We start from the raw sequence: 17576 nt of genomic DNA, 5'->3' as shown, positions 1-17576 counted from the left end.
TTTTTTATGTAGATACTGATGGCAAAAAGCCAAAACTTGCAAATAAAATATCAGAAAATCAAAACTGAAAGTTGCCATTCAACTGTACAAAATCCATCCTCTCATTCAAAACACTAAACCGAGTGATTATAACCACAGAAGTTTGATATACTCCTGATCATATATTGCCTTTTGAATCAGAGTTGTACACATTCTTTCCCCTGCCATGTCCTGTACTACTTTTCCACTCATTTGAGATCCTTTGATTAAGTGAATGAGCGGAAGGCTCATTATCTCATGACCGGTCTTAGCAGGTGGCCCAACAGTCAATTAACAAAGTTTGCAGGGTGTCCTTTCTCAGCTTCTTCAGAAATGTTCTTACTTGCTCAATTGTCAATGTGCTCCAATTTTTCCTACCTTGTTGTCCAGTTAAATTACCCTTTTACTGGACCCAGAATCTTTTCTTGGTGACTGGTTGAGAGTTGTTCAAATTGATTAACCTTTTCACAGTATTGTGCAGCTGACTATTCACTTTATCCAGAGAAGAGCAAATAATGTCAAATTTGACATTCGATTTCTCCCAGCTTTGTTAACCATCTAAATGTAAGTGAATGTTCATTCAGTTCTAGAAGTTACAACCAATTGAACATACAGATCAAGTACAGCAGGCCTGAAGAGTTGTGGCGACACGCCACCACTGGACACAATCCGCTCACGGCGGTACGGACAGTTTAAGCAGACGCCCCCAACCGGGGGCCCTTTCCTCCAGCAACTTGTTTCCCACAGGGACAGGCTGCCGGGAGCACTTCCTGTCTGGGGAGTATTTAAGTCAGGCGCGGGCTCTTCCAGTTCCTGTTTTGCCATGAGGCTGAAATAAAAAGCTGTTCTGTTGACTGGCTCTGGTCTCGACTCCCACGTTTGCCGCGGTATCTCAACACTGGTGACCCCGACGCTCAGGACGAATCCTAAGCTAGCATGGCGGATACAAACGCAGTCACGGTTAAATTACCAGACTTTTGGGAAAACTTGGCCGAAGCCTGGTTCGTTCAAGCCGAGTCCAGATTCCGGCTGAAAGGCATCACAGGCGACACCACGAAGTACGACTACCTCGTCTCCTCGCTCACGTACGCTACCGTACCCAAAGTTTGGGCAGCGCTGCAGGACCCACCACAGACTGGCAAGAACGAACATCTGAAGGCTGTGCTCCTTAAAAAATTTCAAACGTCCTCTTACCAGTGCCACTGCCAACTCCTTGACCTCCCCGGTCTCGGTGACGCTTCACCATCAGACCTGCTTTCCCACATGCTGTCCCTCTCGGACGACAAAAACCCCGGCGCCCTCTTTCGCACGCTTTTCATTCGGCAGCTTCCCGCCAGCATCCACCCGCTCATTGTGGAGTCCGGCTCCACGGACCTGAATGACATAGCAGGAAAGGCCGACCGGCTGCTCGCTGCACAGTCCGCGCGCGACGTCACGCCCGACCTCGCGGCAACGACCACGCAGTCTCCCCGGCCCACCAGGCCCGCCCGCCCTACCACTCCGGGCCACTGTTACTACCACACCCGTTTTGGCACTAAGGCCCAACGCTGCACGCCACCGTGTACCTTCAATTCCCCCCCGCACCGGCCCCCGCGATGGCCGTGGGGCAAAAGGGGCTTCTACTGTATGTCGCTGACGACAGAACCAACCGCCGATTTCTGTGCGACACAGGGGCCCAGCACAGCATCACCCCCGCCTCCGCCCTCGAAATCCAACGTGGCACACGAGGTATCACGCTGGCCGCCGCCAATGGCTCGGACATCCGCACATATGGCACCCGCATGGTCACGCTCGACCTCGCGGGCCGCCGCTACCGCTGGGAGTTCCTCACCGCCGAGGTCCTCTGCCCACTCATCGGCGCCGACTTCCTACGCGCCCACGGCCTCCTTGTCGACATTCCGAGGCACCGCCTCGTTGACGCCAACACTATGGCCACCATCCCCGGCGCCTTTACCCTGGACTGTTCGGCCGGCCTGACGACCTACTGCCTCGCCAGGGCCGTGGACGACTACTCGGCACTCCGAGCCGAGTTTCCCGCCCTCACCAACCCGACCTTTTCGGCCAAAGCCGCCAAACACGGGGTGGAGCACTATATCCCCACCACCGGCCCTCCAGTTTCTGCCCACGCCCGCAGGCTCAACCCGGCCAAGCTGGAAATCGCGCGGGCCGAGTTCACCACCATGGAACAACTCGGCATCATCCGCCGCTCCAGCAGCCCCTGGGCCTCGCCCCTCCACATCGCCCCTAAGCCCGGCGGAGGCTGGCGCCCTTGTGGGGACTACCGCCGCCTTAACGACGCCACCACCCCCGACCGATACCCGGTGCCTCACATCCAGGACTTCTCGGCCCGACTGGCCGGACGAACCGTCTTTTCCAAAGTCGACCTGGTGCGCGGTTACCACCAAGTCCCCGTACACCCCGCGGACATCCCCAAAATGGCCGTCATCACCCCATTCGGCCTGTTCGAGTTCCTGAGGATGCCCTTCGGCCTCAAGAATGCAGCCCAGGCTTTCCAGCGCCTTATGGACTCGGTCCTGCGGGACCTGAACTTCCTATTCGTCTATCTAGACGACATTCTCATGGCCAGCTCCTCCAAACAGGAACACCTCGAACACCTTCGCGTCCTGTTCGGGCGCCTAGACCAACACGGGCTCATCCTCAGCCTGGCGAAGTGCCAATTCGGCCTAACCGAGATTGATTTTCTCGGTCACCACATCACCCCCGCTGGGGCCGTCCCCCTGCCCAACAAGGTGCAGGCTGTCCAGCAGTTCCCCCACCCCACAACCATCAAGGGCCTCCAGGAGTTCCTCGGGATGGTGAACTTCTACAACAGGTTCATCCCCAGAGCTGCAGCCCTCATGAAGCCCCTATACGACTCCCTCCGAGGTAAATCCGGCAAGATGGCCGTAGCCTGGACCACTGACACGTCAGCCGCCTTCAATGCCACCAAAAACGCGCTCGCCGACGCCACTCTGCTCGCGCACCCGAGGGCCGACGCCCGGGTCGCGCTCACCACCGACGCCTCCGACCACGCGGTCGGGGCCGTGTTCGAGCAGTGGGTTAATGGCACGTGGCAGCCACTTGCCTTCTACAGCCGCCAACTGCGCCCCCCCGGAGGTCAAATACTCCACTTTCGACCGCGAGCTTCTCGCGCTCCACCTGTCTGTCCGCCATTTCAGGTTCCTCCTGGAAGGCCGCCCCTTCACCGCGTACGTGGACCACAAGCCACTCACATACGCGATGGCCAAGCACACTGAACCCTGGTCCGCTCGGCAGCAACGCCAGCTCGCGGCCGTGTCCAAGTTTACCACGGACATCCAGCACGTCTCCGGTAGAGACAACATTGTCGCCGACTGCCTTTCCCGTCCCGCCATCTGCGCGAATCACCTCGCGGTCGACTACGCGCAACTAGCAGCGGCCCAGCTCACGGACCCAGACCTCCTCTCGGTGGCTACCAGCCTGCCAGGGCTACGCCTAGCCAAGGTCGCGCACGGGCCCGAAGCCACGGCAGTTACTTGCGACATCACACTCAGCCAACCCAGGCCGGTCGTCCCTGAAACCTGGCGCCGCTGCGTCTTCGACGCGCTCCACGGGCTCTCCCACCCGGGTTCCCGCGCGTCCGTCAAACTCCTCTCCCAGCGTTTCGTCTGGCGCGGCCTCAGCAGAGATGTTCGGACTTGGGCCACCTCCTGCCTCGCCTGCCAACGGGCTAAGGTACAACGGCATACAAAAGCACCCCTGGGAGACTTCGAGGTACCCAGCCGCCGCTTCGACCACGTACACGTCGACGTCGTCGGGCCCCTGCCGCCATCGCAAGGCCAGACTTATCTCCTCACGATGGTCGACCGCTACACACGCTGGCCTGAGGCAGTGCCGCTGACCTCCACCACCACAGCCGACATCGCCAGGGCATTCGTTAACACCTGGGTAGCGAGGTTCGACGTACCGGCCGACATAACCTCCGACAGAGGCGCCCAGTTCACCTCCGAACTCTGGACGGCCACAGCACGCAACCTCGGTGTGACGCTCCACCGGACCACGGCGTACCACCCGCAGGCCAACGGGCTTTGTGAACGCTTCCACCGGTCACTCAAGGCCTCACTCCGCGCCGGCCTGCAGGACAGTACCTGGACTGACCGCCTACCGTGGGTACTACTAGGCCTACGCACCGCGGTCAAAGAAGACCTCCAGTCCTCGGCAGCGGAGTTAGTCTACGGACAACCGCTGCGCGTCCCAGGCGAATTCCTTCCGGAGGCTACCACGCCTTGGTCGGCCGACCAGCAGCGGCTCAACTTTTTCTCTTCCGCTCAGCAGTTCGCCCCACTTCCGGTCAACCGACACGGCGAACTCGCACCTCACGTTCCGCCAAATTTACAGCAGGCGCGCTTCATCTTCGTGCGACACGACGCGCACCGCGGACCCCTGCGACCCCCGTACGACGGACCGTACGAGGTACTACAAACCAGGGACAAGGTCTTCAAGCTGCAACTCGGCGACAGGGTCGAGACAGTCTCCATCGACCGGCTCAAACCAGCACACACAGAACCAGGGGAACAGGTCCCCGTGGCCCGGCCTCCAACTAGAGGCCGTCCCGCCAGCAAGCCAGCACAGCCGGCGGCGAACCGCCAGGCCCCGCCAACTAGACCGGCGATCACACAGAGCCGCTGCGGCAGAACCATCAGACCACCGTCACGACTCGTCCACTCCTCCTAAGCGGATTCTGGGGGGAGCTCTGTGGCGACACGCCACCACTGGACACAATCCGCTCACGGCGGTACGGACAGTTTAAGCAGACGCCCCCAACCGGGGGCCCTTTCCTCCAGCAACTTGTTTCCCACAGGGACAGGCTGCCGGGAGCACTTCCTGTCTGGGGAGTATTTAAGTCAGGTGCGGGCTCTTCCAGTTCCTGTTTTGCCATGAGGCTGAAATAAAAAGCTGTTCTGTTGACTAGCTCTGGTCTCGACTCCCACGTTTGCCGCGGTATCTCAACAGAGTCACTTTTATTGTTAATCATTGATGTTGGTGAATTGTGAAGTTATTTTTGATTCCCACCCCTATAGTTATCAAGAGAATGTTATAGCAATTTTGGTTTAAAAAAAAAACTGGATGGTTAAGTTACATTTATAGAAGAAACTTCCACTTGTATAATGCTTTTCATGTAATAAAATATTGTGCTTTAAAGCACAAGTGGTGTGCACAAAGGAGAAGTAGGAGCAAGGTTAGAGGAGGTGACTGTAAGCATTGGTGAAGAAGTAAGTTTTAAGGAGGCTTTCAAAAGGGACAGCATCTCTGAGAAATTTCCTACCATCCCTCATCAATAAGGGCCCAATATGGTCTGGGAACTCATCATCTTTATTAAAAGGAGACTGACCCCAGAAGTTCCAGCCAGGTCCGCACTCATCCAATCGGGCAGGTGCTAATCCTACCACTCCCATATGCAAATCTGAAAATTGATGCGAACATGCCTTATGTTGTGTGCTTTCTTTATGGTCAACTATTCTTGTCTTTCCTTTGATTTATTGTGTATGTTTGAGCCAATCTAAGGTTGTTATTGTCTCAAAGAATCTTTACAATTTTTTAGTGCATTTAATAAAATAAAATGTAAAATACTTGATGGAGGAATTACATAATGTACAGGAAACTTTCTGGTATCCGGCACGGACGGGACCGACGTGGTGCCGGTTCATCAACAATTCCGGATAACCGAACGCTATAGTAAAAGATACGGAGCTCAGAGCTCCGTATAAAGCAACAAACCCTGTTGCTTCAACAGCTTCAAAACAATCGGCACAAGTTGCAAGCGTCTCTGTAGCTTAGCAACAGCTTCAGCTACACCCTTGCACAGCAACAAATGGAGTAAAAAAAAGTAATAAAAGTTATCTGAACCGACTCCTGAATTTTTCTGGTGGATAGAGCGTTCCAGTTATTTAGGGGCCGGTTAATCGAAAGTTTCCTGTAATTATACTAGGACATAAATAACTCCTGTCTTTTTCATATTTGGTGTCGCACCAATTCAACTTCATGAAAAGGGTTTCTCGAAGAAAATAAATTAGATAAAAAGCTGAAAACATCAATTTATTATTTCATAAAATAAAGCATCTAAATGAAGCCTGCACATTCCCAATTGATTTAGTAGGAAAATGGAAAGAAATTTTTTATGCAGCATACAACCTGCATTTAGTCATATCTAGAGGGTGATTAATCTAATTAAAGTCCTCCCATCCACAAGCATCACAGTGGAGCACTGCATTGGAGTTCCGATATGCTGAGCTGCAGAATAGTAGCACGTGAGTTTGCACCCAGTATTGCGAACAAGGTGGGTTTATAATCTTGGCTGTACAGTTGGTGTAGCTGTCTATTCAAGGCTAACCATTTCCCTATAGGAAGAGATGGAATAATTGGGCAAATAATCCCATGGTGTGCTAGGCTAACACATCAGTGAGCGAGTGCTGCATTGCCAAAGATGCCATTCTTTGGATGAAACTTTAAGCCAAGGCCTAATATTCCTCCCTCAATCAACACTACCAAAAACAGATAAACTGGTTATTTATCTCATTGCCAGTTGTGTGATCTTGCACTGCACTTCAAAGTAATTCATTGTCTGTGAAGCACTTTGGTAGGCTTCTGAGACATGATGATGCACTTTATAAATGGAAGCTTTTCTTTCTGACTTTGACAGTTAATCTCAATTTCTCCCTTTGATCTACATGCATTTCTTCTCTATTTCTTCCCAAAATATCTATCACAATTTTTCTTGGGGAAAGAAAAGAGCAACAAAAATATTAAAAAGAGGCTAATAGTTTCTTCAAGTAGGTCTTAACTACGAGCCTTTCTTCAGTCACTTTGCATCCTAACTAAAGGTGAAAATTGCAGGTCACAGTACAATGTGCACTAATGGAGTAGATGGTAGAATGCTTTCTGTGTATATGCAGTATACCTCAGAGGTTCTGATATTTAGTCTAAATATGTCAAAATTATTGGACCAATCCTTGTCTTTTTCCTTAATATGTATACACAGGCTGGATTGTATTACTACCATATACATCTAAGGTTTAAAAGAGGCCCAATTTAATTTGTACGTGAACTCTTTTATGTATCACGTCCAGAGTAATAATATTTTCACCCCATACAATTACAGTACAATCTGAGTGAAATTAGCTACTTTTTTGCCAGAGTTATCAAAGATGAAGCTAAATGGAGATGTATGAACAGTTACTACTTTAATCAAGCATCTAAATTGATGTAGCTAATCTCGTCATCAGGTTAATTATTGAAATTACCACAGGCACTTAGGTTAAGGTTATAACAATCAGAACTTGTATTGGACATTTAGGTAGGGGTTATTAAACTGACACAGCATAAATTGTTAAAGGCACAAACGTAGTTTAAACATATCGCAGTATCTCAGCCATAGCTAGGATATTTATATTACAGCATAGCAGTATAGCAAAATTATTCAGAGTCTGAGTTTGCTATGTATCATTGCAAAGTTCATGTTCAAAGTCGCTGTCAAGTTAACAGCTTACAAATGACCTAGTCCTCCAACAGATCTACTCGTGGTCCTGTCTTGATTTCTGTCTGAAAGTGGCCACCATCATCTTCCTTTCTCATTCTGGACCAACTGAGATTGCATGCACTTGTTTCTCTGTATTGTTATACTATACATACTGAACTCCGAGACATAAGCATTTAATTACAGGGCAGTATTCTTTACAAGTTTTACTTCTATCAAACATTGAACCTCTTGATGTAAGAAAACCACTAGGCACTTGGTCTGAGTATTAAACAAGGCTTTAATCAACTGTTTCACAACATGGAGGTCTAGTTGTCCTTCACTAGTTCCTGTTTACGAAATGTCCTGAGCAAGCTGGGCCCGTGCCCAAGTATTTATACTCTCCCTAGACAGCGCCACCAGCAGGCCACCCAGTATTATTTCACAAATCATTTCTACATGAATGGCAAGATTCACGTCATTCTTCCCGCCTGAAAGATTGGAAGTCCGACGGCTTCTTTCTACCGAATTAGTCGGACTAAGAATAGATGCAGTCGTTTGGATCTCCGTCAGTGGTCGGAAGGCACGTCTCCTCGGACCGTGTTTTAGTCCCTGGGTCACTTAGTTCGTACCAGCGGGCTGGCAGAGTCCGTGTCGCCTTGATCAGCCTGAGGGGGACTGGGGAGATCGTGGCTCTGGGTGCGGGCCCCCACAGGCGCAGAGCTGGCTTCACCCTGCCCAGTAGTCGGTGACTGACCGGCGTCCTGGCTTCGGGTGGCCATCCCACGGGGAGCGCTCTGTTCCCCGGGTTGGTCTGGCAGAATTGCTGGCAGATCCCTTGACGTCCTGGGTAAGGTGTCATCCTCCGAGGAGCGCAGGGTATCGACGTCATTAATATGGATCCCACCATCGATTGGGTCCGTGGGACCGGTTGGGCAGGGAGCCAGATCCCGAAGTGACACTGCGGATTCCTGGCCATCAGGGTACCGCACGTATGCGTACATGGGATTGACAACCGTTAGTTCCACTTCGTCGATGAGGGGATCACTCTTAGAGGATCGGACGAATCTTCGGAGCAGCACGGGGCCAGGAGCTGCCAACCATGATGGTAGGGACGTCCCATGAGTGGAGCGACACTGGAACCCGAAGAATCGTTCGTGAGGAGTAGCGTTGGTGGATGTCGAAAGAAGAGACCTGATGGAATGCAATGCGTCAGGGAGCATAATTTCCCACTGCTGGTCTGATAGGTTGTGTGACCTCAGTGCAAGACGAACAGCATTCCAAATGATAGCATTGTATCTCTCAACCTGTCCGTTTCCAATAGGATGATACGGTGTTGTTCTACTTGTGGCGATTCCCCATTGGGAAAGATAACTTTTGAGTTCGTTTGACATGAAGGAGGGACCCCGATCAGAGTGGATGAAATTGACCGTACTGCAAAGGGAAAAGACCTGATCGAGGCATTTGATCATTGTGGAAGTAAGCATATTGGGACAGGGGAAAGCAAAGGGAAAACGTGAATATTCGTCCACCATAGTAAGCAAGTAGGTGTTTCGCGTTGAGGAAGGCAGTGGCCCTTTAAAGTCAGTGCTGAGTCGCTGCATAGGCTGTGTAGCGTGTATGAGCGAGCCATCCGACGGACGTAAGAATTGCAGTTTTAACTCCGCGCAAATTCTACAAGTGGAGCATGTTCTTCTCATGTCTTCCGTAGAAATGGGAGATTTTTAGATCGCACAAAGTGTAACATACGGGTAACGCCAGGATGGCATAAGTCAGTGTGAAGATCCGCAAGAGTCGAAGTTGACATGGAACAGCAGAATGCACGCGTGAGGGTATCCAGGGCCACATTCTCTTTGCCGGGTCGATAACGTATGGTGTAGCCAAAGGCGGCCAATTCCATCCTCCAGAGCTGTATTTTGTTATTCTTGATCTTAGTGCGTTTCCGGTTATCCAGCATAAAGGCCAGGGAGCGCTGATCGGTTATAAGCGTGAAATGGCAACGAATGAGAAAATGACTCCATTTACGTACTGCTTCGATGATAGTCGTAGCCTCCTTCTCGACAGGAGGATAATGGAGCTCGCTACCCTGCAAAGTTCAATACAGAAATGCAACGGGTCGACCACCTTAATTCAAGGTAGCCAAGATCGCCACCACCGATGCATCGCACTCAACCACGAAAGGGAGATTTTCATTGATGGAATGAAGCGTGGCTTTTCCCAGTTGTTGCTTGAGGAGGTCGAAAGCTGACATAGCCGTTGCCTCCAACGGAAATGACTTCGCATGAAGCAGGGGCTGGATCTTGTCGGAAAAGTGGGGTATCCACTTCGCATAATAGGTGAACATGCCGAGGGCCCGACAAAGAGAGCCGAGATTCATAGGAGGAGGGAGCTCCTGAAGCAGACAAAGTCGCTCCGGATCTGGTTTGATGACACCATTGCCCACCCAGTAGCCAAGGATGCTGACTGATGGTACTGATTTCACAGATTTTGACTCATTTAAGGTTAAGTTGCGACGACGGAGAACGTCAAGAAATTTCTGGATGTTGGCATCATGCTCCTTCTGGTCATGACCAGCAATGGTGATATTATCCAGATATGGAAAAGTGTCTGTTAAGTTCTCCTGTTTGACTAGGCTATCCATTGCCCAATGGAAGATGGCCACCCCATTGGTGACCCCAAATGGAAGGCAACAAAACTGGTAAAGCCGACCATTGGCCTCAAAGGCCGTATACTTTTTGTCAGAGTCCTTTAACGGTACTTGATGGTATGCGCTCTTTAAGTCAAAAGTTGAAAATACCTTGTAGTTGGCAAGGTTATTGACCATGTCATCGATGCATGGTAGTGGGTAGTCATCCAGGTCGGTATACTGGTTAATAGTTTGCGAGTAATCGATGCAAAGACGTTTCTTGTGTTGCTTCAGAGGATTTTTAACAATGACGATTTGAGCCCGCCAGGAAGATGAACATGGCTCAATGATACCATCTACTAGAAGGCGAGAGATCTCTGCCTCGATAAAGGATAGATCATCGTGGCTGAAACGTCATGATTTAGTGACTATGGGCTTACATCAGGGGAAAAGATTGACAAACAAGGAGGGCTCGTCGAGCGAAGTCGCCGAAAGCACACAAAACAGTACTTTGGAAATAGTAAGCTCCGGCTTTGACCCTCCAAACTCAAAAGTGAGTCTTTTGTGTTGTTTCTGGAAACCTTGTCCCAGGAGCACATCACTGCATAGGTTTTTGAGCACCCCAAGCTAGGTGGAGAAATAAGTGCGGCCATTGAGAATAAGGTCGACAAGACAAAAGCCGGAAGAGTTGGTGGTCAGTGTTGTCCGAGCCATTGCAATTTCCCTGGCCGAAGGGTAAATGCGCAGTTTTAACTTACTGACAGCCTGCTCACTGATGAAGCTGTCAGAGCTGCATGAGTCGATTAGTGCACTCAAAATGTGTCCATTTACCGAAACCTTTGTGGCTGCATGGGACAGGCTTTGCGGAAAAACAGCTGTGATGGGAGGAGGAGCAGTTTTACCCTTGACAGCTGTAACCTTAGTAGTGGCTCTTGGGGGAGGAGCAGTTTTATAGATAGCAGCTGCAAAACTAACAGGGGCTCTTGACTGGCATACCTTAGAAAAGTGACCTTTCTTACTGCAATGATTGCAGGTTGCGTTACGAGCAGGACAAAATTTCCTATAGAGGCATGCACCTCCACAGAAGAAACACTTCCTCCACATTGCCAAGATGCCGCTAGGGCAGGGTCGTCATCAGTGAGGGCTTCTAGGGTAGGGTCGTCATCAGCTACGATAGAGTTGTCATCAGAGAGGGCTTCCACCCGAGGCCCATTGGAGGAGTCACCAAAAGTGCTAGCAGCAGTCTGTGCACGCGGTAAAAGATAGGCATCTGCATTTTTTTTTGCTAAGTCCAGAGAACATGCCTGGTCATAGGCAGCTTGTAACTTGAGGGTTTTATTCTCCAACAGATGCTGGCGTATGAAGGGAGATGCAATTCCATTAATAAAGGAATCACGAATTAACTCCTCCTGGTACTGCTCAGCTGAGACAGCTTTGAGATTACAATCCTTGCTGAGCCTGTGAAGCTTTTGAAGGAATTTGTCAAGTGATACCCCGGGTTGTTGTCAAGTTGTGGCCAGTAGATGCCGAGCAAAAATTTCGTTTTGGGCCTTAACATATAGTTGCTGTAGTATTTGGATAGTGGAGATATAGTCAAACACATAATTGGCAAGTATCTCTAACTTATCAGGAACATTCTCACCACACACCCTGAGGAAGTTGCTGAAGGTACGATATCAGTGTTTCCATACCTTAGCAGTTGTAGGTGAATTCGGGTCCAGGTCAAGATGGGCGGGTCAGAGTAGTTTCTCCATGATGGATTCATTACTACCTCTGGTTCCCTTCTACCATTTGAGTTGTAGCCGTCTGTTCCCAAAACCACTCAGAGCAGCAAGCAATTGATTAAATTGATGTAAGAAAACTACTAGGCACTTGGTCTGAGTATTAAACAAGGCTTTAATCAACTGTTTCACAACATGGAGGTCTAGTTGTCCTTCACTAGTTCCTGTTTACAAAATGTCCTGAGCAAGCTGGGCCCGTGCCCAAGTATTTATACTTTTCCTGGACAGCGCCACCGGCAGGCCACCCAGTATTATTTCACAAGTAATTTCTACATGAATGGCAAGATTCATGTCACCTCTGTTAACCTTACAATAACTCTTCAAACTCCTTCTGACTTTCTAGCCTTTAGCTTAGCTAACTCAACTGCCTTCTGGCCTGATGATTGTTTGCCTGCCAACTCCAACTGAGAGGGATGGATTTTCTTTCTTAAATTTCACTGAGACAAGCTCCCCTCTGGGATTAAATCTCATTGTCCAATTAAGAACAGATAGCTAGTTCATGTGATTCCCTTCCAAAGTGTCAATCAGTTTTATTAGGCATATGTTAGAACTTATGATGATCAATATTGATATGTTTTCATGAGAACTGGGAGTTCCTGGCCTGTTGTTTTTTCACATTCTGTAGCAGCTAATTACAAACAAATCTCACCTATCCATTAGCTTTCAGGGTGACCAAGGGGATGGTTTTATAACCTTAGTCGTTCCAGCTTTCTCATTTAGATATTTGTTGTTTGTGTGTAGGAGTATTTTTGCCATTTTATCATAGCATATGATCCTCCATGTCATCCCAGAATTCAGAAATATGGTTCAGCAGCCTTACAATACACATTTGCCTTCTGTCCTGAATTCTGCTGATAGACTCACAGCAGTGTTGTGTGAATGTGAGTGTGTATATAAAGAACAAAAAGACAAATGGATCTAAATCTAAAGTGGCATTATTTATTAAAATATTACTGTGATTTGTTTGAAGTGACATTTTTGTGTAGAAAGGATGCAGATTTTTGCTAAATGCAACTGTTAAAGATCATACAGGGCGACCTTCCAGGTTTTAGGTGGAATGACATTTTGAGATTTTCAGTCGATTAAGAAGGGAAAAAAGTTGCTCACCATTCTTCACTGAATTAGCTATAGCAATGTAAAAATTCTATGGAGAAGCAACTATCTCATCTTAGCTACAATCATTATAAATGCCTCATTACTGCTGGAAACAAACCAGGAAATTTGTCTATCCAAATTAGTTTTTTCTGTTACTCACAGGTGGAAAGAATGGGAAATGGCACTGAAGGAACTTGGCAGAAATTTAAGTTCTCCGCATTGATTGAAAAACAATTGAAAAATTACAATATAGGCAAAAAAAAGCAAAATGCCTCTCACCAAGGACCATCTGCATGGCAGAATATTATTACCACTAAGGTCAATAAAGTCATTGGAACACCTTGTTAGGCTTTAGGAATTTTCTCCCCAACAACTTTATTCCTGTTCATGGAAGGATGGCAGTTTCATTAAATAGACCAAGTACTTTTTCAACCAAAACCTGCATCTTTATACTTTGCCATATAGAAGTTAGTATGCCCAGGTTTAACAATTAGCCCCTATCATGGTTGATCATTCACTGTAGAATACATGGGATACGCACCACAAGAACACATCACCAGACCAATGTATATTGGCTAAAATGATTAGGTGAGCTTTATTTATAGCTGAAATTTAAACAGAAGCTAATAGGCACAGTGAAATATTAATAAAATTCAGTAACCAACCTTGCACACGAGTTGATTTTAAGAGGACCCATTCCCACTTTAGAGTCTCATTTCAGGCAAAAGGTGGACATAAGTTGGACTGACAGACCTGTGTGCCTTTGACAGACCTGTGTGCCTTGGGCACACCAGGCCCTATCTTACAGTGAAAAAAAATTGGCCTGTGTGCGACAAGCTACCTCATTAGTCATAAAGAATGGCTACTTCTTTTGATCTGGCTGACTCACATTGCCTTACTGCTGCAAAATTTGATTGCACTTTTTTTTCCCTTTCCTTTACCATTGACATTTGGTTGCATTTTGCTCCCTGCCATAATTTTTTTATTTTTTGCTGGGGTATGTAATGTTTTTGCATTTTTGGCTTATGTTTTAACAGCATTTTCCTACAGTGTTCTTGGTTGCTGCTGCAACAGAAATATCACCAAAGTGGTGATGCTGAGAATTCCTTCAGGGGTTTCAATACTGCTGCACAATTTAAATGAGGAAGACAAATTCATAAGGGTGCAACAAATGTAGAAACAACAACAGTGGAGGAATTCTATCCACCCCCATCTCTATCCCAGGGCGTGCATTTACAAACTGTGTGACTCCTACCTCATCATATCAGAGGAGACCGACGTTCATCTTTTTTTACTTTGCAAGAGAGGGTGCCATAGATTTATTCCATATGCTACAGGCTGAACTGTAGATATCTAGAATAGAGATGTGCTCTTTATAGCAGTGAAAGTTACCACAGAATTGGGCATTTATGCTACCGGATCCTTCCAAGTCACTGCAGGGATACCAGGTGACATCTGCTAGATTAGCCTGTCTGTAGTGCACATGTGTATTAAGCAAGTGACACACAGGGCAGGATTTTCATTGGGCCGTGGAGGCGGGATTGGAGGCGTGTGGGGGGTTAAAATCTCAAAATTGGGGGCATGAAACCATCCCGCCCCCAACCCACCTCCATGCCAGTTTCAAAGGAGATGGATACCCGACCTCTGCTGGGACCCGCCTCCCCGAGGTGGGAAGGGGATTAATACCAATTAACTGCCTGTTAACAGGCAGTTTTTAGCCTAATCCCTATTTTTATTGCTGAAGTGTGGGATTCCCGACAGCTCCAAACCACGCCAAGTTAGCGAGGCGGACTGTCGGGCTGAAGGGCTTGGAGGGTTCGAGATGTCTGGTGTTCAGGTGAGTGATGGGTACATGAGTTCAGAGGTAAGTGTGTTTGGTGTGTGTAAAGTGTTTAAAGAAGTTTTACTTACCTTTACAGCCTTCCTTCCTTCAGGTCTCATGAGTCCCTCATCTCACCGGCACAGAAAGCAGAATGGCCGTGAGCTGTCAAAAGTTGCAGCATTCAGCTTTCTGTTCTGGAGAGATCTCTAAATCAGCCTGAGAGGAAGGAATTAACTTGGAGTACAGATTGTCAGTGTTTGACAGCTTCAAACAGCTGTCAAACGTGGATATTTCATCTGTCAAAAGCTTTTGACAGATGAAATGTCAATCTGTGACATCACCAGTTGCCGGGCGGCCCTTAATTGACCTGCTGAGCTCACTGGGCGGGCTCAACAAGGTCAATCAAGTGAAAATCGCGTGGGTTGGCCACAACTCGATGGAGGCGGGACTACAACCCCGAAAGTTGTAGTCCCGCCTCCTACACGCCTCCTCAATCAAAATCCAGCCCACAGTGTTTGGAAGAGGCAATCTTTGGCATTTTCTGTGGAAAAGGAATATCAGCTGGACAGGGCATAGAACTTTCACAGAGCGGCAGGTTTCCAAAACGTCCATGGTACTGATATGGATATCAGGGCTCCTTATATAAACCTTGTGGCCTACATGAACAAAAGGGCTTCCATTCAATTAATGTTCAGATGGAGTCTGACCACAGAAACATCATTATCCCAGCAGCAGCCATGAATCCTCCATTATGCAGCAGTCTATGGGTTATTTAAAAGGTTAGAGATTTTGAGAAGATGATCCTTGGGCATCTTGCACCTGTAAAATGTGGAAGGACTTAGAGTGGAAAAGTTTGGTGGCGTATGCTCATGGTAGTTGTGGGAAGCCTTCTCATGGAAGTGCACACAAGACTTCTCGATGTTAAAAATTTGCAGAACACACCGAGAACCACCCATGTGGCCAGTCTATATCACTCCTTGTGTGATTGAATTGCAATGCAACATGCCTGTTGGTTCTAGTGGCAGTGTTAGTTATAAGTACACCTTTCAGCATTTAGCTGTCACCATGCAAGCTATTTGTGTGTCTCACTCCAACTGTGTCATGCAGCCTTTCTGCCTTTAAAGAGTTGGTAGAAAAGGAGATTGAGTGTTTCCACTGGTTTAGATGCTACCTGTCTGAGGGGGCTGCAAGTCACAAATTGGCTTTGTGCCATATGTGCTGGACCCCAATAGAAATGTGTGTAACCTTGATGTGGTTATTGAGGAGCTTCCAGAATCATCTGTTTCATGTGGCGTTCTCTTATATTGTGGGTTCTGTCTTTATTTTCAAATAAACTTCACACATTGCTTGGATATAACTCTTTTAAAAATGCATATACATTACTTATTGTAAACTTGCATTCTCACTAACAAATTTAACACAGTGTTAGAATAGTATTGACGAGATTTATGTTATAAATTGTAGTACTCAATTCAATTGGTAATTGCATTTTTGTGTACCATGTTGTTAGTTATATTTGCTCACTGCACATTTTCAATTCTAGCTGATTTTGGCCTTGCAAAACAGAAACAAGAAAACAGCAAGATGACTTCAGTTGTTGGGACTATCCTATATTCCTGGTAAGCCTAAAGCTGGAATTTAACTATAGTCGTTCCTTTGATCTTGTTAAACTACAGAATGAGTGCGCATTACAAAAATTAATGCATTCTAGAGTTCTCTTACTGCAAAGTATTTTGCAAACAGAGTTTGATTTGATCTTAAAGGAGCTGATTAATTTGATCAAATAGTACTGCAGTATCGATTAACTAATTCATATTAACTCCAATTTTCTGTAGAGATTCAGCCACTTGGTCAGAGTAACACTTAACAGTTGAAACTGTGTTGGCATTGTGTTTGGGTACCTGCTTTATAGTTCTTTGATTTTAAGGTTCAAATCTATGGCTTGGGGTGATCTATTTGCCAGCTCTTAGTTACGCTATTTTACAGAAATCACCAAACATGTTACGGTTTGAGAGGTTAGTGAACCCATGCTTGCCTTTGAGCAGGTCAACCATACACTGGTGGTTGGTTCCTGGAGCTAACTGTCATTTTACTTATGGAGTAGCATGAAGTTCAACTCAGCATGCTGTTAATTTGAAGTGATGGTGATAGGTTAATAAAGGGAGAGGCTTAGTACAGAAAAAAAATCACAGTCAACCCACTTGTGTACAAGTCCATTTTGGGGAGTGGAAATGCACACAAGTGATAGAATTTTCCCGAAATATCAAATAAACTTTGCACCGGGTTTCTAAAAGGTTACTGTCACCATTGAAAGAACTTGCATTTATATAGGCCCAGTAATTCCGGGCACAACGCGTGAGTAAGAACGGGGTACTCACGCGCGTGCCCGGAGGAATTGCCGGTTTTCAGCATGCACAGCGCATGCGCTGAAAACCGGCATTTCCTGTCCTCTGACCCAAGGGGTTAAGAGGCAGAGCGCGCGCGACTGCACAGGCAGCGCGTGCGCAGTGAAATTCCTTTTTTTTTCCGGAGTTGCCCGAGTGTAAAGGCCTCCGGTATTTACGCGTGGAAAAACCAGACGTAAGAACTTAGTTTTACAGGTAAGTGGGCTTTTAGTACAATGTAGAAATTTTTTTTCCACAGGTTTATTATTTTTAAAGAATTTACAGTAAGGTAAGTTTAGTTTTAGACACTATTTTTTAAAAATTTATTTTTTTCAAAAAATTGATTAATTGTTTAAAA

The 17576-nt window shown here is 47.3% G+C and overlaps 1 protein-coding gene across 11 annotated transcripts in view; it reads left to right on the top strand.

Moving 5' to 3' along the window:
* nek10 (NIMA-related kinase 10) overlaps positions 1 to 17576 on the top strand; it is a 470337-nt gene that overhangs the window by 288625 nt on the left and 164136 nt on the right. For all 11 annotated transcript variants that reach the window (XR_015078459.1, XM_085988547.1, XM_085988546.1 and 8 more), the window contains one exon: positions 16378 to 16453. Coding sequence is in view for 10 of the 11 variants with exons in the window: in XM_085988547.1 (XP_085844673.1) it covers positions 16378 to 16453 (76 nt within the window). In the remaining variant the exon portion in view is untranslated. The remainder of the gene's footprint in view (positions 1 to 16377; positions 16454 to 17576) is intronic.

Source organism: Somniosus microcephalus, chromosome 5, assembly GCF_052327205.1.
Source record: "Somniosus microcephalus isolate GS21.2 chromosome 5, FLI_Smic_1.0, whole genome shotgun sequence".
In the NCBI taxonomy this organism is placed as follows: domain Eukaryota; kingdom Metazoa; phylum Chordata; class Chondrichthyes; order Squaliformes; family Somniosidae; genus Somniosus; species Somniosus microcephalus.
The sequence above is the reverse complement of the archived record's forward strand: the minus strand, read 5'-3'. Positions and strand labels throughout refer to the sequence as shown.